The sequence below is a fragment of the Gorilla gorilla genome, chromosome 11 (genome assembly GCF_029281585.2).
Source record: "Gorilla gorilla gorilla isolate KB3781 chromosome 11, NHGRI_mGorGor1-v2.1_pri, whole genome shotgun sequence".
Lineage (NCBI taxonomy): Eukaryota > Metazoa > Chordata > Mammalia > Primates > Hominidae > Gorilla > Gorilla gorilla.
Window position 1 is genome coordinate 39,971,809 of NC_073235.2, and position 22,008 is coordinate 39,993,816.

The following is a 22,008-nucleotide window of genomic DNA, read 5'->3' on the forward strand; positions in this document are numbered from 1 at the left end:
ACAATTAAGAAAAAGAAAGGCAGGCTTGTGGAGAGAATATGGCATTATTCTGGGCCAGAAATGGTGAGATCTTGAACTAGGGCCTGACAAAGGAGTTGTGGAATAGGGAGCTTATTTATTTGTTTTAATATAAGGATTTGTGACACACTTTAATGTTTGTGTAGAATGATGAAGGCGGGTCTAAGATAACTGGAGATATTTATTTTGGATAACTTCTTAGCTTTTCCATTGTTGCATAAAAAAATACCACAGACTTCACATCTCAAGACAACCTTTATTATCTCACAGTTTGCATGGGGCAGAAATTCAGACACAGCTTCTCTGGATTCTCTGCTTGAGGGCTTCACTTGGTTAAAATCAAGGTGTAGGCTAGGGTTGAGATCTCAGCAGAGGCTTGGCTGGGGAAAGCTCCTCTTCTGAACTCCCTCATGTTTTTGGCAGAATTTATCCCCATGCACCTGTGGGCCTGAAGGCCCTGTGTTCTGCTCGCTGACAGCAAGGGGCTGCCCTCAGATTCTAGAGGCTGCTTGCAGTTTCCTGTCATGTGACCATGCCATCAGCATTTCATAGCATGGCTATTTTCTTTTTCAAGGCCAGCAGGAGAATCTCTCTCTCTCTACACAAAAGGACCCAGTCCTCTTTTAAGGCTTTTCACCCAGTTAAGCCAGGCCCACCCAGTATATCTCAAACTGATCAACTGATGTGGCATATTAATCATATCTGTAAATTCCCTTCACCTTTGCCATATACCACAAACTAATAATGGGAGGGACATTCTGTCACATTCACAGTTCCTTCCCACACTCAAGCAGAAGAGATTATACAGGCATGTACAATAGGATACAGGAACCAGATGATGTTGCAGTTAATCGGGAAAGGAACACAAGAGAAGTATAATTTTTTAGGAAATTGATGGCCTCAGTTTTAGACATGTTGAATTTTTAGTAAATCAGGCATCAAATTAGAGTGGTTCAGTAGATGTTATAGAATTTAGTAGAGAGATCTACATTAGAAGTATATATTTGGTAGTGATTATTAGAGGTGATAGTTAAAACAGTGAGATTATCCAGAGAAAGACTGTTGCAAGAAGTGGGCTAAAGACACAAGCAAGGCCAAGTAGAGCTAGAACTTCTAAAGCTGTACTTCAACCCACATCTCTTGATTTCAGTGCAATATCTCATTATACAACTTTTTGCTATTCTTCTACTGTCTTCTTTCAATAATATCCCACTCTTCCTAATGTGTGGTCCACTGTCTGTCCTCTTCCCATCCCCAAGTCACATTACAGAATCAACATCTTTTTAAGTGAAAGCCTTGCAGATCATAGACCCGTAAGAAGGATGGACTCTTTTATAATCCCTCTTCTAGACAGTGAATCGTAGGAGGGAAACACAAGGCCCAGTGAGGGGAGATGGCTCCATCTTTAGCCCTGAGCTACCTCATTCCTTCTTACCAGAAACGAGAACTAACTGTGTACTTTTTCCTGTTCCTTTCATCCCAAAATTGCCTACAAAGTAAACAGAGTGACACAAATTTGAATGCAGATGTCATATTTATTTCTTAAAATTTTGGTCTGTTTATCTGAGAACAAAATTATTGAAGCCACTACAGCAATATTGTTGAAAAAATCCAAACTGTGATCATGGAAATAGAAAGTGAATTTGATCAGTACATTTTAATCAGACTTTCTTCTCTTAAATCTTTTTCTGTCAGGTTACATTCAAGAAAAATGTGTCATTCCCTGCCCATTTGATTGCAAGTTAAGCGATTGGTCTAGTTGGGGGTCTTGCAGTTCATCTTGTGGAATTGGAGTGAGAATTCGATCCAAATGGCTAAAAGAAAAACCTTACAATGGAGGACGACCATGTCCCAAACTGGATCTCAAGAATCAGGTAAAGTGCATGAAGCAACAAATAAAAAGCTAAAAAAGCTATCCTCATTATTATTTCCCATTGAAATTGAAGTCATTCTCTTATTACAAGGAGCTCATTAAAAGTTATCACAATCTCAGAAGAAGGATTAAGAGGGCCAAAATTAAAATAATAGAATTAGTAATTGAAGCTTTGCTCACACCTGAATAATGCTGAGACAAACTTGGTATCCTTAGTAGTAATAATATTTACAAAATCAAATCAAATTGATTTTAAAATAATCTTAAGCTGTAATTTTGATATTTTAAAAGTTGGATATATATATATCTGTGTATATATATATATGTCTAAATATATACATATATTTAAATATAAGTAATAATGTTGGGAGAGTATCACTTATGTCATGGCAATATGATTAGTGGTCTTATCCATCAAGTCCAAAAATGGTGTTCTATTTTTGTTTCACCTAACACTTTATCCTAATGTTTTTCATTCTCAATCTTGCCAAATCTTCCAGAACTCTATAAATCTCTTTTGAACTACTTCTCTACCTGCTTTCTCAAAAATCATAGATATTTTCATAAATAAAACCATGATAGATCCCTTTCCATATACATGTCTAATGAAATTGCCATCCTAAGCAATCAAAGTTGATTAGAGTATTTCAGTTGCCTTTGTATATATAACAGAGTCTAAGATTTCATTAAGAATTATAATAAAGAACTCAAATTTCTCCCATGATTGTGTACTGATTATTAGATTACGACTGATATTACATTAATCAGTTGACTAGATTGAGTACAAGATGATTTTGATTAAAAGTTTTTTTTATTTTTAGACAGGTGAAGTGTGTCTCATATGAGTTGGTAGATCCTCTGTCATTGGGAAACTTAACAGAATAGCTACACATGCTTCTATTACTAATTCTAGTATATGAATTTCTACCCTCTCAATTCCATTCAACCTCTATACATGCTGTTTAATGTAAGGAAAATCTCATATGTCCTTTCTTAATTATAATAGCATTTTTAGTACTGCTCAGACTTGAATATCATGTATCAATTCAAGACCAATCTCTTTAGCTATTTTTTTCTAAGTTTTTATAAAAGACATATAACTCACTGAAATTAAAAAAAAATTCAACAAGATATGTTTACGTTCTGAAACAGAGCATAGTTATTATGCTAGTCTTGATTTTTAAGGTTATGTGGTAAAATAATGACCATAGTTTATTCTCTTAAATAAGATATGAACCTTTTAGGGAAAACAAAGCAGAGGATTATAAAATCAATGTAAAAGTTGAAAAAAAAACACCTCAAGATTTTGGTGACAGGAGAATAACATATGATTAATGAAAACTGGAGGGAAATAATTAAAGCAGAGATAGTCTGAAGAGATAATCCTTACAAAGAAAGAAATAATGCAGGTTTATGTTCAGGAGGGAGACTTTTAGGGAAATACTCTGTATGAAGACTATTTGCCCATCCCTGGGAGAATTTTCTGGGCATTTAAAATGAAAAGAACTACTAAGCACTTATAGTTATAAATAATGTATGATAATTCTTTTTGTATCTTCCTCAGAACCATCAATGAAAGCTAAGCCTTTATAACACTAGTGTTAAACACTCATTTTAATATGCTAATTTTATGAACTAGGAAATTATCAAGGGAATAAAAGGATTTTATTTGAACTCTGACTTTAAGACTTTATTCTCAGTATGTGTAGGCAAATGTATAGACATGTCTATAACATTTGAGAGTAAGAATAAGATAAAAATAACTCATTTTGTAAAGGGATGACATGACAGTATTTGGGTGCCTGTTGTGACTTAAAGGAAACTTGTTCTAAACAATTCATTAACATATAGCACTTATACCCTTGGGAAGTTGTACAAACTAGAAATTAAATCAAAGTTCAAGAATAATTACATAAATTCAATAGGTAAAGGTAGGTCTGTCTGTAGAGGGTATTTCTAACTTTTGAGTTCCAGAAGAGAATAGCAGCCTTCCAAAGACATTTTCTCTTTGGTTTTTCTTGATGCTCAAAAAAGAACCCTGTATAATGATCAGAAATATAATTTAGTTTGGCTTTTAGTTTGTTATAAAGAGATTTCAGATATCAGGTATGTATGTGGCTAAATTAAGAACCTCACCCCAATCCATATGTTATATCTTAAAAAAAGTTTATTTATTGTAAGTTGACAATATGAGGGGTACAAAATGATGTGTAATTTATGAATACAGTGTGGAAAAATTAAATCAGGCTAGTTAACATACCCATTACCTCAAATACTTTTTTTCTCTGCTGAGAACATTTGAAATTTACTTTTTTTTTTTGAGACAGAGTCTCACTCTGTCTCCCAAGCTGGAGTGCAGTGGCATGATCTCAGCTCACTGCAAGCTCTGCCTACCGGGTTCATGCCATTCTCCTGCCTCAGCCTCCCATGTAGCTGGGGCTACAGGCGTCTGCCACCACGCCCAGCTAATTTTTTGTATTTTTAGTAGAGACAGGGTTTCACTGTGTTAGCCAGGATGGTCGCAATCTCCTGACCTCGTGCTCTGCCCGCCTCGGCCTCCCAAAGTGCTGGGATTACAGGCATGAGCTACTGCACCCAGCTTGAAATTTACTTTCTTAGCAATTTTGAAATGTACAATACACTATTATTAACTACATTTACCATGCTATGCAATATATCTCAATTGAAAATAAAATGTATTTCTCCTGAGATTTTGTGCCCTTTGAGCATCATCCCCCTTCCCTCCACTTCCAGCCTCTGATAACCGCCATTCTACTCAGTGTTTCTATAAACTTGATAGTTTTGGATTCCACATGTAAGTGAAAACATGCAGTATTTTTCTTTTTGTGCCTGGATTATTTCACTTATCATAAGGTTTTCCAGTTGCATCCATGTAGTCTCAAATAGCAGAGTTTCTTTTTAAGGTTGAATAGTATCCCATTGTGTATCTATATCACATTTTCTTCATCCACTCATCTATTGATGTACACTTAGGTTGATTCCATAACTTGGCTGTTGTAAATAGTGCTGTAATGAGTATGGGAGTGCAGACATCTCTTCAACATACTGATTTCAAATTTTTGTAGTAAATGCCCAGCAATGGGATTGCTGGATCATATAATGTTATTTTTAGTTTTTTGCGGAACTGCCATATAATTTTCCATAATGGCTTTACTAGTTTACATTTGCACCAAATGTGTATAAGGAATCACTTTTCTCCACACATACTTTATATCTTACCATGAGTTAATTGATCAGGACAATAAGTAATAAGTCCTTTCTCTCACTCATAAGTTTTTGAATGGCAAGGGCAAATAATATAGTGAAAAATCCTAAATTTAAAAGAAATTCTCTTCAGAGCCATTCTATCTATCTGTCTGTCTGTCTGTCTGTCTGTCTATCTATCTATCTATCTATCTATCTATGTGTGTGTGTGTGTAAGTATGTTTGTGGAAAGATCTCTGTGGTGACTTCATTATACATTTGTTCTTATGTATAGTAGAATCCCATGTGTATATTATACTGTACATAGAGCTTTGTTTGATGTTATTCATATTTTCTTAATTCATTTGACAATAAATTGGGTTGTCAGCAATTTTCATGTTTAAAAAATATTCCCCAGCTTCTATTATTTATGGCAATTCTTTACAGGAGGCCACTATTTGTTTCTCTAGGCTAGGCATATAGTATATTTAGAGTTATACCTACTGAGGCTTTTTTATAAAGTTCAATTTTACTGCTAGCTTTAGGTTATTCATCTCCTGTCCAATTTGTTTCAGTTTTCGATTTACTTTCCTATTTTTGGAACCAGATTAATACCCTATTGCATTTTTACCCATAAGTAAGAGCTTTAAGAAAAAGTAACCAAATTATAACATTAAGAGAGGAACACATCTTTACTATTTGGGCATGAGGAGGATACATTATGTGTCAGATTGAACCTAACATACTGTTCATAAAAATATTGAATTTTGATGTGTGTATGTGTTTATGTAAATGTCAGTATATCTGCATATACTTATTCATTCTCCTACACTGCTTCTCTTTAGAATATGAGGTCTTTTTGAGGGCAAGGGCTGTCTTTCTACTTTTGCAACTCATTCCAGTCCCTGTACATTATCTTGTGGGTTGTCAAATTGTATTCACTGGAAGGCTCATTTGAAAATGTAGCCTTCTCTCTGGATGAGTGGTGCCTAGTTCCACAGAAATAAACAAATATATTAGAACTCTTGTCTCTTATGCTGTGATTTGTCATTAGAATTCTCAAAAATGTGAGCTCTTCTAGAGGAAAGAGATCAGAATCCCCAAATTATTATTGCCCAAAAAGTCTTTCAAAATTTTCCTGGGACATCTTGGGTGTTTCATTCCCCATTGCAATCTAACACAACAATGTAAATGGGAAGATTGCTATTATGTACACATGCTCCTCATAAGTTGATCTGAATCTGTTAGTGAAATCAATATTTATCATCCTTCATAAAAGCCTCCTTTTTAAACCAAAACCTATCACCATGATAGCTCTTTCTCTAGAAGTGCCTAAATGACAGCAATACTCAAGTAGCTTTCTGCTAAGTATATTTGTGATGCTAAATACTTTGAGCATGCAGCTTGTCCAAAGCTCTTATCAAGGCATAAAACATCTTCTAAATAGTTTATTGTATTATCAGGTTAGTTGGCTAATGCCCTTGACTCTGCTTTGCATATTGAAATATCTAATATATTTTAATTTTTCACAGTCTCTAATGCGTTGAGTAGATTTAAGTGCACTTGCACTGTACATTTTTTGCTACATTTTTTTTAAATGTTGCCTAATAGAAGATTAAATATGAGGACATTAAAGCCCTGTTGGACTTACATTTCCCTTTATGAGTTCTTCACATGGTGGAAACCAACAGAGTTCCAGAAAGCTATATATTTTGTTTATTAATTGCAAAGCACATGTTCAGTTTGTTGGAATAAAAATTTCGTATCAAGATTAATTACCTGTGCTTTTTATAAGTACATGCTATTTAAATGCATTTTGAAATCATTTTTATTATGTTTGCAACTGAATGAGAGTATATAAATTAAATATATGTGTTCTCTAGAAACAACTGCTATTTTAAAGGTGTGTCTTCTCCCCAAAGAGAGGTATTCTAAATTTGGAAATGAATAATGTAATAAATTTTATTTTTCATAGCAGGGTAATGATGTTTTTAAGAATTTCTTGTTTCCAAAGATATACAAATATATTTTAGGATGAAGATGACTTTGGGATGAGAAAAATTTCTATGGAGAAGTAGCTTATGCTCATTCTGATACTGCTTTATTAACTATATTAGCAGCATGTTGGGATGTGAAAATAGGATAACTGCCATTCTATTACAATATTTGTTTACCCAGAAATATATGGCTATGCTTCAGATTTAATTTGGTTTTATCAGTGTTGGCCTCTTGCATCTTTTCAACCAGCCCAACTCTCTGATCCTGACCTAGGCCTGATCATTCCTGGCAGACTGCTGCTCACTTTGGACGTAGAACTTTGGCAGGAGCCCCAGACTTTACTGGAGCAAGAAGTCATCTTCCTGGGTATCCATATGGAAGGCAGCCCAAACTGATCCATGATTGAGCACATTCAGGTGTACTGTTCTTACATGCGGAGGGGAGGTTGGTGGTTTTACCTTGGATAAGAACTTGTTTTAAATGTGAAACATCATATGCCGTATAATTAAGGGCTGCAGAGTGATTTATTCCTCAGGGCTATTTGGGAGGATTTAATTTAGAAGACAAAACCCCTAAAATATTTTACCTCTCTCTGCATAGTAATAATCCCAAAGCCCAGGCATATACCCTATCTTGGAGGTGGCATAAAATGCCTTATATAAGCTGGTGTTCTTCCATTTGTATCCTTTATGCTGGTCAGCTAGCCCCGACTCTGTGCTCTCAAGTTGTGGCATTGCACTAATTGAGCTGAATGGAGCTTAGAGGAGAGGCAATTTTTCTTTTTTGTTCTTGCCCTGTCGCCATTTCCAAGAAAAATTGTTTTTTTTTCTCCTCAAGAGATTCATCTCCCCCAACATTTGTATCCACACACACCCTATTGTAGATCATTGCAAAGTACTACCCCCTCAGGCTTGTTAAATCTTTTGAATCTTTGATCGTTATTCTTGCGAGCTGTCAGAATCAATCATGAGAAGCAATTTTCCTGTATCTGTTGTCCATGTAGTCTTACATTTTACTATATTTTTTCATACTGGTTATTGCTACTCTGCATGCATCCAAACTCAGTTTTAGCTGTTCTTCAAGGTATTTGCTATGCACCTCTAGAATGTTCTCTTCTAGGCTGGCTTGTCAAATGTCCCTAAGGCTGCCCTTGGGCAGGGTTGTCAGGATTGGCTGGAGACAGCTATAAAATTGTGAAGCTGGCAAATTCTGTCTAATTTTGCCACTGGAAGTCTTTCACTGTCCTCCCACATCTCATATTATCCCTAATCCCTTAACTCCTAAAGCCCTGAAATATTAGATAGCATTAGCTGCAACAGGAAAATCAAATCATCTGTTTGTAATTTTGCAAAACTGTCTTCTTAACCAAGTGCTTCAAGTAGAAGCTCCCAAGTAGTTTTCTAGAAAAACATTACAACCTGCTTTTCAAATTTTCTCTGAATCAGTCTGTCATTTATGCTTTAAATAAAGAGTGAAAAGCTCTCCCCTCCTTTCCGGCATTGAAAGGATAAGAATCTGACTTTATGTGTGTACATTTTTTATACTAAATGTACCAGAGGACTTTAAAAAGTTTGTGGAAAAATGGAATTAACAGATAAAAATACAAAAGATAAACTTTCTCAACATAAGCTCCATCCAGGTCAAGACACTTCTGTAAGTGATGATACTAGCCATTTAGTCCACCCCTAAATAAATGAAGGTTCTGGGAATTTAACCATGTCAATGCAATCAGTCATTTTTTACATTATTAACTAAAGAAAAATGGGTGCCCTTTCAAGATCTTTTTAAGATTAGGAAACAAACAAACAAAAAGTTAGAAGAACCAAATCAGGACTGTAAGTGGATGCCTAATAATTTCCTATGAAAAACTCACAAATTTGCTCTTGTTTGATGAAAGGAATAAGAAGGAGCATTGTTGTGATAAAGAAGGAATCTCTGGTGAAGGTTTCCCAGGGGTCTTTCTGCTAAAGTTTTTATTACCTTTCACGAAACACTCTCACAATAAGTGGATGTGATCATTCTTTGAACCTCCAGAAAGTCAACAAGCAAAATGCCTTGAGCATTCCAAAAAACTATTTTTATGACCTCTGCTTTTGACTGGTCTGCTTTTACTTTGACTGGACCACTTCCTTCTCTTGGTAGCCATTGCTTTGATTGTGCTTTGTCTTCAGGATAGTACTGATGAAGCCATGTTTCATCTCCTGTTACAGTTCTTTCAAAAAATGCATCAGGATCTGGATCCCACTTTTTAAAACTTCCTGCTTTTGTCTTGCAGCTAATCTGGATGCAACAGTTTTGGCACCCATCAAGTGGAAAGCTTGCTCAAATTTAATTCGTTTTCAGTCAGAATTTCATAATTCTGCAGTAGTTGAGACATCTATAGTATTGGCTATTGTGTATGCTGTTAATCATCAGTCATTTTCAATTCAGGCAATACCAATATAAAATTTTTCCTCAAAAATTGATGTGCATAGTCTGTCCCTTTGGGCTTCATCTTCAACAGTGTCTAATACCTTCTTAAAATGAGTTATCTTTTTGTAAACTGCTTTTATTTGGTGCACTGTCTCCATAAGCTTTTCATAAAGATCAATGATTACACCATTCTTGTACCCAAGCTTTCCCATAAATTTGATTTTTGTTCTTGCTCTAGTTTTAGCAGAATTCATGTTGCTCTGACAGGGACTCTTTTCAAACTGTTATCTTATCTTTCTTACTGCATCAAACTAGATCCTGTCCAGACATGTTGTAACAAGTTCATATGAGTTGATTTTGGTGCAAAAAATTTTGAAATCTATGTGTCCTTTTTTCACCATACACATTTTCCATGAACTTTTTAAGGACCTCTTATACTAGTTTGAAAATTAAATCCAAACCGATGGGAGTACAGTATCTTTTTAAAAAAAAAATCTGAAAAAGAAATTTCCTAATATCATTTGAGAGTAAGATTCTAAATTGCATGCTAAGTCTCCCATTCTTTAGATTTTTTTAAAGCTTTATTCCAATATTAAGATAAAGTGACAGAAAGCAAGTGACCTATGTATTGTCACAGGTTCCTGCAGAAAAACATTTGTTAAAACATGAGTTTATTTTTTTCTACATGACTTAAGATTCAAGATAAAAAGATCCAGTGTGGTGGCTCAAGCCTGTAATCCTAGCACTTTGAGAGGCCAAACAGGCAGATCACTTGAGGTCAGGAGTTCGAGACCAGCCTGGCCAACATGGTGAAACCCCATCTCTACTAAAAATACAAAAATTAGCTAGGCGTGGTGATAGGTGCCATAATCCCAGCTGCCTGGAAGGCTGAGGCAGGAGAATTGCTTGAACCCAGGAAGTGGAGGTTGCAATTAGCTGAGATCGCACCACTGCACTCCAGCTTAGGTGACAGAGTGAGACTCTGTCTTTAAAGAAAAAAAAAAAAAGATTCAAGATAAAAATAATAATCTCTCTGAGGAACCTATCTAGGTCTTTTGAAATCTGGAGTTTATTGATCATAACATTGTTGGTCATAAGAATGGAAAAATCACTGGGATTGGGAGGAGACTGTTACAAAAACAGCTTTCCAGGCATCTGCTCTGGAATCTGTAGTTCAGTACACTTAGAGTGGATTAAGGAACGTGTATTTGTTAAAACAAAAATGGTTTATTTTTGCTGGTTCTTCTGATCAGGCAGGTTTGTGAATACTACCAGGGTTAAGATTCTTGCCCAGTGAAGCCATCATTTCTTCTGAAGTCAGCCATGGAAAAACTTTTCTCTGCAGTTGACTTAGCCTACCCTTTCTAATTCAAACAATGAAAGTAATCACTCCTTGTCTGCATGATACCATACCCAAAGCAAATCTGTGAGGACCCTTCCATTTTACAGAAGAGGAAACTAAGGTTTGAGGATGTAATAGCTTGTCCAGTGTCACCCACTGGTATATTAAGTGGTTAAGACTCAATCAGTTCTCTTTCCAAATTGAACTTTTCTGAGTCTCCATTTCATAATCTGGTCAATGAGTATAATTGTGACAACTATCTCATAAGCTTATTATGATTATTAAATAAGCTAAAGAGTGAATATAAACTTCTTATCTTGTTGCTTGATACACGGTAAGTACTTGATAGATGTTAAGTATGAACATTTTTCCTTGGTCTCTAACATATAATATCTGTTTCCACATCAGTTTACTTTTATTTATATTATATTGCCTTTTAGAAATAAATTATGCAGATTGCTCCTCTTTTTGCATTTATCTCCTGGAGCATTTGGATTCAAATATTTTCATTGTAATGATTCAGCTCAGATGAATAGTAAAAGCTGTTGTCACTGCTTCCTGTATGGAAGCAGTCTGTTTTATTTTATTCCTAAACACCTTATTTGGCATAGCATTTTTTCCCTAATGACAAAAAGTAATATAACTTTTAAATAACTTCCCATGAATGTGTAATTCTTTGGCCCTTTTTGTATATTTATAAGAAGGAGTGCAGACAGAAAGGCACACAAATCATTAGGTACACAACTCTATGATTTTTCACAAAGTAAACATTCTCTCTCACTTACTACCCAGGTCAGGAAGTAACATATCATCAATATATCAGATGACCCCTCTGTTTCCTAAATCCTTCACAGCCACCTTCCTCTCACCAAATATAACTACTATTCAGATTTTTAACATAATAGATTAGTTTTATCACTGAGGAAAACAACTTTACGTAAGTGGAATTTTGCATTATGTACTCTTTCACGTCTACCTTTTTCTACTTAATATTATTATTCATGATGTTACATGTAGCAATATTTTGTTGACTTTTAGTGCCTTATTTCATTGTATATACTTCATTATTTTATTGTATATACCATATTTTTTCATTTTATTGTTGATGGGCATTTCGGTTATTTCCAGTCTGGGGCTATTACAAATAACACTATGACCATTCTTGTATAAGTCTTTTAATAATAGACACATATGTATGCATTTCTATTCAGTACATGCCTAAGAGTAGAATTGCTAGATCATAGGATATGTAGATATTCAATTTCAGTAAGCAATTGGCATTTCATCTTAACTTGTAAACTATCACAGGTCTTCGTAAATACAGATAGTAGATAATTTTAGATAATGACTTAACATATGACCTGACACCCTGAAAAATAAAAGCCATGTGGGTGCAGTAAATGTTTATCTCAACACTTCTCATCACAGCATATCAGTAACTGCTGCCGAGTCCTGAGTCATATATCTTGTCCCAAATGGCAAAAGTACACAAGCACTACCTTCCCACTGGACTCTGCTCACTGCACTCCAAAATAACCATCATAACCATTATGTTTCCTCTGTCTCTTATCTCCTTCCCTCCTCCCCTCCTCTTCAATCTGTTCTTCGTAAAGAAACCTTAATTTTCTACCTCATAAGTCTGATATGCCTTAAACATTTTCAAAGCTTCTTGTTGCCTTTGAGATAACATACAAACTACATGGTATAGTTTTAAAAACATTTTATGACCCCTCCCCAATAACACTTTTCTGAGCCAGAGACATGCTCAAATAACCATGCTCAGGTAAACTGCTGAGGAGTCAGAAGGAAGGAGCCACTTCTGTCTTTCTATCTCCTCATCAGCCCTCATCCAGGCTGTCTCATAAAGAGTATGAAAGTTTCATGTCCTCAGGTTGATCATGTAAATCAACTGATTGGTATCAAATACGGTGTCTGTTAATTAAACTTGTCTTTCAACTTACTTTGCAAGTCACCAGAGATTCTTTAATGAAATTATACATAGTAATCTGCCTTTGTCTGCAGTTTTGCTTTCCATGGATTCAATTACCTGCATTCAATGTTAAAAGAAAAATTCCAGAAATAAAAAATCCATAAGTTTTAAATTGTGCAGCATCCTGAATAGGGTGTTGAAATCTCATGCCTCATCTCTGTGTCCTGCTTGGGACATGAAACATCCCTTTGTCCAGTGTCTCCATGCTGTATACTCTGTTTACCAGTTAGTCACTTAGTAGTCCTCTTGGTTATCAGATTGAGGAAGAAAAATAAACAACTCTATATCTGAGAAATGTGAACTTCTTTAAGTTATAAAAGCTCACAGGAGCATTTAAAATGTAACAGCAATCACTCACTCCCTCTTGAGCTAAATAATTATCTTTTGAAGCCACTTGCTGTGTGGGCTCTAGACTAACTGAGACCAAGTAGCCGTCAAATGCTGTGCATGCTATAATTCACCAATGCATAGCCAGTCACTAACCAATGCTATTTCTATAAGCCAATACGAATTCATGATGAACAACTTTTGTAATTGCTCCCTCTCCTGATTCATCCTTTTAAAACAAAATAAAACAAACAAACAAAACTTGAGCCTCTCCTTTGTTCTCCAAAGCACTCTGCAAGGCAACCTGGAAGTGTGTTCCAGGCTGCAGTCCTCAACATTGGCCCAAATAAACTCTCTATATTAATTTAGCCTCAGCTTCTTCCTTTTAGGTTGACAAGGTTGGCTGTTGTGGTATTGCAGTGCCTGTGTTCAAGTAACCCTTATTTTACTTAAAAATGGCTCAGAAGCACAAGAGTAGTGAAGCTCACAGTTCACATATGCCAAAGAGAAGCCATGAAGTGCTTCCTTTAAGTGAATAGGTACAAATTCTCAACTTAATAAGGAAAGAAAAAAATTGTATGCTGAGGTTGCTAAGATCTACGGTAAGAGGTAAATCTTCTATCTGTGAAATTGTGAAGAAGGAAAACAAGTCCATACATAGTAATACAGGGTTTGGCACTATTCACAGTTTCAGGCATCCACTGGGAGTCTTGGAATGTATCCCCCATGGGGAAGGGGGCACAGTACGGTATTTGAGCTTGCTCTATTTCCTTTTTCTGGGAACTATTCATCACATTCCTTCTACATTGGATTTAAAATCATGTTCGATTGTCATGTAAATAAAGACAGCTCACAAATCTAGAGACAGCAAGGACCATGTAGCATAAGCCAGGGGGCAACTACAACACAAAGACAGAAATTGTGGTTGCTTTTCTCTGTATTCAGAGCAAGGAGATACAACTGTATTGAACTTATAATTGGTCCAAAATTTTATATTTTGCTAATTTAAAGGGACATTTCACACTTCCATGCATGTATTTTTATACCATATTTTAAAATCTTGTTCAAACTCAACTGCTTTTTTTTTCTTCTCTTTTTCTGGGAGTCTGAAACAAACTCAACTTTTTACTCTTTCCTACCTGACAACCTATTTAATATAACATGCTGCCCCTACCTGCCATCACTCCCCCCATTTACCCTTCTGTGGCTTTTCTTTCTCCACTATCATCCCAAAGACCACCAGGATGGCCAAATAATAGCTACAAGAGCTTTATTGGCAATATTGGTTATCAAGCCTGGAAGTAAAAGTCTCCAGTGTGGACAAAAGATGTTCTCTCTTTGAAGAGGAGGACATATTGGGTTTTTGCCTCACAGAGCCAGTATCATCCATATTTAGCAGGTTTAGGGGAAAAGCTGTACGTGTATATGAGGTGAGGTGAGTGCATAAACAATGGATAGACATGTATGTAACAAATATCTCATCTTCACTTGGGAGGGCTTTAGCATTAAAATGAGGTGGAATTTTGCACTTTATGTCAAAAAGTGATCTGTAAGACACAAAGGCAGCTTCTGCACAGCCTCTATAAGCTGACTAAAACTGGCTTAAAGTCTGCAATAGCTTATCAGAAAAGGATGTTTGTAAGGCTGGTCCTCTTTGTAATCAGAGTTGTAGGTCTGGGTTGTAAATCAGGGTTGATGGCTCCTGTGGTTAGGAGGTTTAGCCCATAGGAATATAGATATTTGTCATGCCAGCCGGACCCTGAATCTCTAACTTGTAGATAACTGTTTTTTTAACCTTTAGGTCCATCATAATTGATAGAGGGGCATCTGGTTGGGTCTCTCACATTACATTACAATATGATTTCCTCATTTACTTTTTGGTTTTAATGTTTATCCCTCCCCAAAACCCTCAAAACATATACTACTCAGTTCCCACAAGTGACTTGAAAACTGCTAACAGTGTTATCTTAGGTTGGGTTCTTCCAGAAAGAGTGCAGGATTCAAGAGCGAGATTTTTATTATTAAGTGCAGACAACACCATTAGGAAAGTGAGTAGGAAGTGTTACAAAGAGAAGAAGAAGCCAAGAGAGACACATTATTAAGCCAGGTACCACAGTGGCCACTGAAGTTTAAGCTTGTGGGTAACTCTGGGAGGCTGTGCAGAACACTTGCCTCAGATTTATCTCACCTGAAGGGCCAGGGAGCTGGAATATTCGTAAGGAAATTTCTGAGAGTCCCTGGTGGAGGGAATGTTAAGTCTTTGCACTTTGTACTAAGCATAAGCAGTCTTCTGTTCTGGAAGAAATCCTTAGGCATAGAAATACAGATTCCAGTAGTTGGAATTTGGCCAGAGCACAGTGAAAAGTTGCTATTAGTATTATCTCCATATTGAAGAGCTGCTCAATTGACTGTTTAAAAAATTATTTATTTATTTATTTATTTATTTATTTATTTATTTTACTGAGGATAGTGTGTGGTCTATGCTATCCATGTTGAAACCAGAAGTAAATTTTATTTCCAATAAAAATATGCCTTATGATAGCCCAGTGGTTGATTAGATATGTATCTTTAGTCACTTGTGTTTGGAGTAAAATAGGTGTATAATCATCTCTCTCTGCAATCTTATGTGGTCTCTCCTGAGACTGATTCCTTATCCTTTGTGGATGTTGAATCAAGATTATTGCAAAGAGCAAATCTGGGTGTAGAGCCCAAAGCATGTTCCAATTTAGGAGAGAGAAATAAGGACATGCAAAGGCTTCAGAACAAGGCTTCTACAAGGAGCCTTTTTTTTCTACAAACAAAAAAGGCTTCTACAAGGAGCCTTTTTTTTCTTCTTTATGTGCTCTGCCATATATTAATCCTTTTTTCTACCACTGCTACCAAGTATAGTTTTGTTTGTCTGAAACTAGGAGTAAGCAGGAGGCAGAGTAGGGTGGGACTGGGATGTGAGCCCCTTCAATGGCATTCCCCATGCATGAAAAAAAAAAAAAGAGTACCTGGCTGAACATAACTAAGACATTCCAGGACAATTGAATACTAGAATAAAAGACAGTTCAAGTTGGGAAGAAACCTAAAAATATCTAATCTACTAGTTGCCAAACGTGGCTGCACATTAGATTTACATGAGATTTATGACCCCTGCTCCTCTTCCTGGACCAATTAAATCAGAATATCTAGTAATGTGATCCAACTGTCTATATGTTTATAAATCTCCAGGTGATTCTAATGGGCAGATAGGACTGAGAACTGCTGTCTGAGGCAACCCCTTCATTCTGTTAATGAGGTAACTGGGACTCAGAGCGGTGATGTGACACCTAATTACTGACTAGAACAAGAGTCCTGACACTTGGTCCATCGTTGTTCTTTCCTACTTTGAATACATCTTCCACCCAAATGAATGCAAGTGCAATAAGACACATCAGTAACATGGGTGTGTTCTACACATGTTCATTGTTCTTAGAGGCAAACAAGCCAGTAGCACTCTGGCTTCATCCTCTAATATTGCCTTCTGACAATGACTCTCTGAACCACTAATGTCAAGTGGCATTTACCATGAGCAAGTAATCTCTTTTGGAAGATGGTTTAACTGAACCTGTAGCTTCCAACAACTTTCTATTGCTTAGGTGGGGAAAGACCTTACCTGATGGCTGTGTATATTCCTCTGAATATGTGGAAAAATAAAATATAAGGTATTTCGTGGCCCCATGGTTTGGAGTGGCATGATATGGTGGTAAATATATTTTCCTTTGCATTATTCATTAAATATTATATGTGTATCCTCATGCTATATAATTAAAAGCATTGCAAGTATTATGCAGGTGGGTAAAATGATATAAGTTTATAATATGGATGAGAATTTTGTAGCAAACAGTAATTTGTTAATAAGCCCCAGTAGTGTTCAAAAAGAGAAGTGGTAACAATAAAATGGAATTCAAGGTAACTGTAAATATTTTGGAAGGCTTTAACTCAGTGTACTTGTGCTATTATTCATTCGTTCTTTCATTTATTCATCACACACTTATTTTACTCTACTGCTCAGTGAGTTTCCATTGAGCACTGGCATTCCAGGAGTTTTGAGTGGGAGGTCATAAAGTGTGAAGTATTGATAATAATGGTCTGGATCAAGCTTGTCCAACCCGTGGCCTGCCTGTGGCCCAGGACGGCTTTAAATGTGGCCCAACACAAATATGTAAACTTTCTTAAAACATTATGAGATGGGTTTTTTTATGATTTTTTTTTCTTAGCTTATCAGCTATCATTAGTGTTACTGTGTTTTATGTGTGGCCCAAGACAGTTCTTCTTCCAGTGTGGCTCAGGGAAGCCAAAAGATTGGACACGCCTACTCTAGATGCTTTGGCATCTGAGCTGCTTTACCTTTTTCAAATATACATGAAACCAGTTTGCATGCAATCAGCAAAATTGCCCTTTCTCCTCTTTATTAGGATGATTTGCAACTAAAAGAAACCTTAAGCCAAAATGGGCTTGAAGAGTAAGGAAATGCATTACTTCATATAGCAAGAAGTCCAGAGGTTATGGAGACTCCAGGGCAGGTTGGCTCTGTGGCTCAGCAATGTCATAAAGACAGAGCTTCTTTTCATCTCTGTCTGCTTTGTCATCTTCAGTGTTGGCTTCATCCTCTGGTTGTTAGCAAAATGGCCCAGCAGTTTGCAGAGTAGCCTCCTGAAGCAGCAGTGACCAAAAGAATAAGAGAGTGTTGCTGTTCTGGGAATCTTAGGTACAACAAAATTCTCCCAATGCCTCCCCAGCTCCCCCAGAAGCCTTTCCCTCATGCCTCACTGACTGAAGCTGCATGTGTGTCCATTCGTGAACTGCTCATTGGAAGAAGTCCTGGGAAGAGCTTGATTTGCTCAGACAAGTGGTTTCCAACCTTTTATTTCTTAAACTTCTTGGCACATATAGAAATCTATAATATTTGTCTGACGAACTGGGATACATGTTCAGAACTGCTTAAGGCAGCAGTGAACGATCTGAGACCCTAGGCTCTGTGGGGTGGTGACAGCAATGTCTCAGTCACACCTGGAATACATTTGTTATATACTGGTGTGGGAGGGCAGGACTTCACAACTTTAATATGTACGTGAATCATCTGACAGATGTTGTTTCAGTGCACATTGTGATTGAGTAGGTCTGGGGAAAGGAGATAGCCTGCAATTCTAACAGCTGCCAGATGAGGGCAAAGCTGCTGGTCTGCAGATTACACTTTGAGATGCTAACGTGTATTAACTAGTTGGAAGGATTTTTCGTAGGCTGATCACCTAGGGTGGAATGCTTGTTGAGGAGTAAATAAGAATGTCCCCTATGTACACTTAATGTTACTCTCTTTTTGATACCTAACTTGACAAAAGTATAATTAATTTTAAATAAAATATTGAGATGGGAAAATTAAGTAATGTTTTAAGTCACATATCAGAAAGTCTCATTTGCAGTGGGAAAAATGGCCTAATACTTTCTCTATGAGGATACAAGTTGCATTGACCAGGGCTCTTCCTTGACACTGACATTTTTGGCAAAGGGATGATTCTATCTTGCAAGCTATTTTCTGTAAACAACCTTCATGCCTCACTCAAATGATAAATAAGGAAACCCCAAATCAGATAAGCAATACATGCATACAACACATGTTTCTCCTTCTGTTTTCTCTGACCTCTGTAACTATGTAAGCCTCTTTGGGTTATTTACGAATGATTTAAAGGCATAGTAAAATTATGCACATATTAATGAGTGCTCATAAAAATGCTAATGAAGAAAACCAAGCCTAATATTTTCTATAGATTTCTCCAGAATGTTTTGATCCAAGTTAAACCTTCTGTAGACTATTGAAGTTGGGACACCATTTAGTAATGCTTGTAACAATAGCAGCTGGCAGGGAGAAGTAGAGCTGCATATTATTTTGCAGGAAAGTGAAATAAGAGCCTGTATTTATGAAAAGAAATCCCAGTGAAAATTGTCATTTAAGGAGATTTATATATTTAGATTTAGATATACAGTTGCTATAAAAAGTTTAAAAAGCCCCAGAGGGATGATACATTCAGAAGAGGTGAGGGTAGAATCTTAGCAAGTGCAAGGCAATGAGACATCAAGCACTTAAAGCTTGGTTTAGTATGTACATACCCATCTAGTTATTTGCTATTATTCTACTGTTTTGCATGTGTCTCTCCTGGTTTGTCCTCTAAACTTGAAGATGCTAGAAGGCATGTGTCTTATCTTCTATCGCCATCATGAGTCTCCAAGGGCTGAGCACTTGGAACCACATGAGTGAAAGTCTGTGTGCCTCCAAACAAAAAAGAAAAGAAAAAATAAAAGCTGCAGAGGCAAATAGATTTGTGTGTGTGGAGGGGTGGGGGGTGGGGGCGGTGGGTAGAACTTTTGACATAGTGAAAATATTACATTATTTTCTCTGAGTAAATTGAGTCACTGGAGAATAGTTAGCATGTATATTTAGATACTTTATTTTCAGATTCCATTTTTGGCCTTATATAAACTTCCCTATGGATTCTTTACGGTGTTTACATTACCCTCTACATCAGTCAGAGCTAGAAACCAGACAGGTAGCATCAAGCCCTGTGAAAGAGAGTAAAAGGGGAAAAGTTTGATTCAGTCCTTTTAATGTATTGATGTGGTCAAAAGAGATTGGACCTTTTTGTTGACAACTGAATTGCAAATTCTGTGTATTTGTCAACTTTTAAAATGTTGGTTTTTATGTAGTTGATTAGGCCATGTCTATATGAAACTGAAACAAATGGCAAGTTCAATAAAGTCCAGGGAAAATAATTTATGACAATAGAACATTTAGTGGTTTGAATATAGACCTATCTGGATCTGTCTAGATTCTGGCTCCTCACCCTTGGGATTACAGGGATTAATATTTAAGTCTCCCATGTCTAAGAGATCAAACCAGAAAGGTAATTGAATAGAATACTGAATAATTCTGGAGAGAAAAATTAGTCAAGTTAGCTGCATAACGCTAAATAGAGATAGCGAAGTACTAAGAGAAAGAAAACTGAATAGAAATAGTTTTATAATGTAAAAGTGAAATATGAACATTCTGAATTCAATATGCGATCCTCTTTGCATGAATTATTATCAGTCATTTGTAATGCACATTATTCAGAACATCGGAAAAATCTTTCCTGACTTATTTCTTAATTAAAAGTAATGAGCATTTTTAGTTTTTATATAATTTATATCATTTACATGTCACAAAATTCCCATAATTCTGTTGGCCTTAATCATCAAATAAGTATTGCTGTGCTTAAATACAATCATTTTGCATCCCTCCTCTCCTGCAGATGTTATAAAAGAAACTATCACAGCTGGGGGAAATTGATATGCAAAAGTAGAAAACTTGGCAGTGAAAAAATTAATTTTTAATGCCCTTGATTCTTGAAAACTTTAAACTTTTTTCACAGTAAGGACCGTGGTTTCATTGTCTGGTGGGCAGTGGACAGATGATAACGTTCTGCTCTATTTTACTTTATGATGAACCAAAGAGCACCAGTTGTTTCTCTAATGACTTTGTAAGAGATGCTTCAATGCTGAAACATTAGCTGCATCTTTTGGACTACTATGATGGGGAAGTGAGAAGTAGTTTTAATAACTTGCTAAAATTAGTACCATTAGAGTGAATGAAGCACTAAAATATCCATACCAGATGTTTCAAATGGTTAGATTTGGGGGAAAACATACAATTAATTTACATTTTAGTACTAAGTACAAATTTTAATTTACTCTGATTAACTACTTTATAGCCCATCTAGAAGACCATTTGAAGGAGTTATGGAAAAGCTATAAAAGAAGTTGTAATTGAGAGATGACACTTTATTGGCATAGAAGCAGAAGAGTTTTATGCCCAATGCCCATATTGCTTAGAAGGTTCAAGTTTCACTTTCCCAGAACCTATTATTGAATTACAGACTTGGAATCAATATGGGAAGCAGATTAACTCACTTAATTACAACAATTTTCACCAAGGTTTAATCTCTTCACAGACCAGGTAAATGTTCTAATCCATGACCTTATACTTTGTCTTTACTGTACTTGCTGAGCAAAAGGATAAACAGATTTCTTGTTACAAATTATTATAAAAGAGATGGGACAAGTGGAAATGGGTGGTTGAGTTCCTCAGCTTTCCCATGGATGAAAACAAACAAACAAAAAACATTGGGAAGTATGAATACTGTTGAAATAGCATGTTCAAAAATCTTAATATAACACCTGGCATGTAATGATAGGTAGCCATTATTATTAATCACGATGCTAGTAAGGATGCTGAAAGAAGAGCACTGGAAACTCCATGATGTTGCAAATTTTCTTCAAGCCCAAACCGTTGTAAGCTAGTGGGCCTCTGGCCAGCTCTCAGCTACAGAATACATTATTTGGACTAGTCAGTGTTTGCTACCAGCTGTGAATTTTTAAAATTAGTTGTCAAGATTTTAAAATTAGAATTTTCTGCATTAAAATTTGGATTCCCAATATTCCTTTAAAAATCAGAATGTCTGGCACTCTTCAGCTGAATCTGAGAATGTCTATAGTCTTTAGACAGAATATACCAGTATAATGACTGTCTTCCCTCCCTCTTCCACCAGCCCTTCCTATTTCTTTATTTTTCTTTACTGTTTTTTTTTTTTCTTTTTTGAGACAGAGTCTCACTTCATCACTCAGGCTGGAGCGCAATGGCACAATCTCAGCTCACTGCAACCTCTGCCTCCCAGGTTCAAGTGATTCTCCTGTCTCAGCCTCCCAAGTAGCTGGGATTACAGGCACTTGCCACCACGCCTGGCTAATGTTTTATATTTTTAATAGAGGCAGGGTTTTGCTGTGTTG

The 22,008-nt window shown here is 36.2% G+C and overlaps 1 protein-coding gene across 1 annotated transcript in view; it reads left to right on the forward strand.

The window, feature by feature from the left end:
- Positions 1-22,008, forward strand: part of THSD7B (thrombospondin type 1 domain containing 7B) — a 913,367-nt gene that overhangs the window by 682,685 nt on the left and 208,674 nt on the right. The window contains exon 15 of the mRNA XM_019021646.4: positions 1,714-1,892. Coding sequence (XP_018877191.3) covers positions 1,714-1,892 — 179 coding nt within the window. The remainder of the gene's footprint in view (positions 1-1,713; positions 1,893-22,008) is intronic.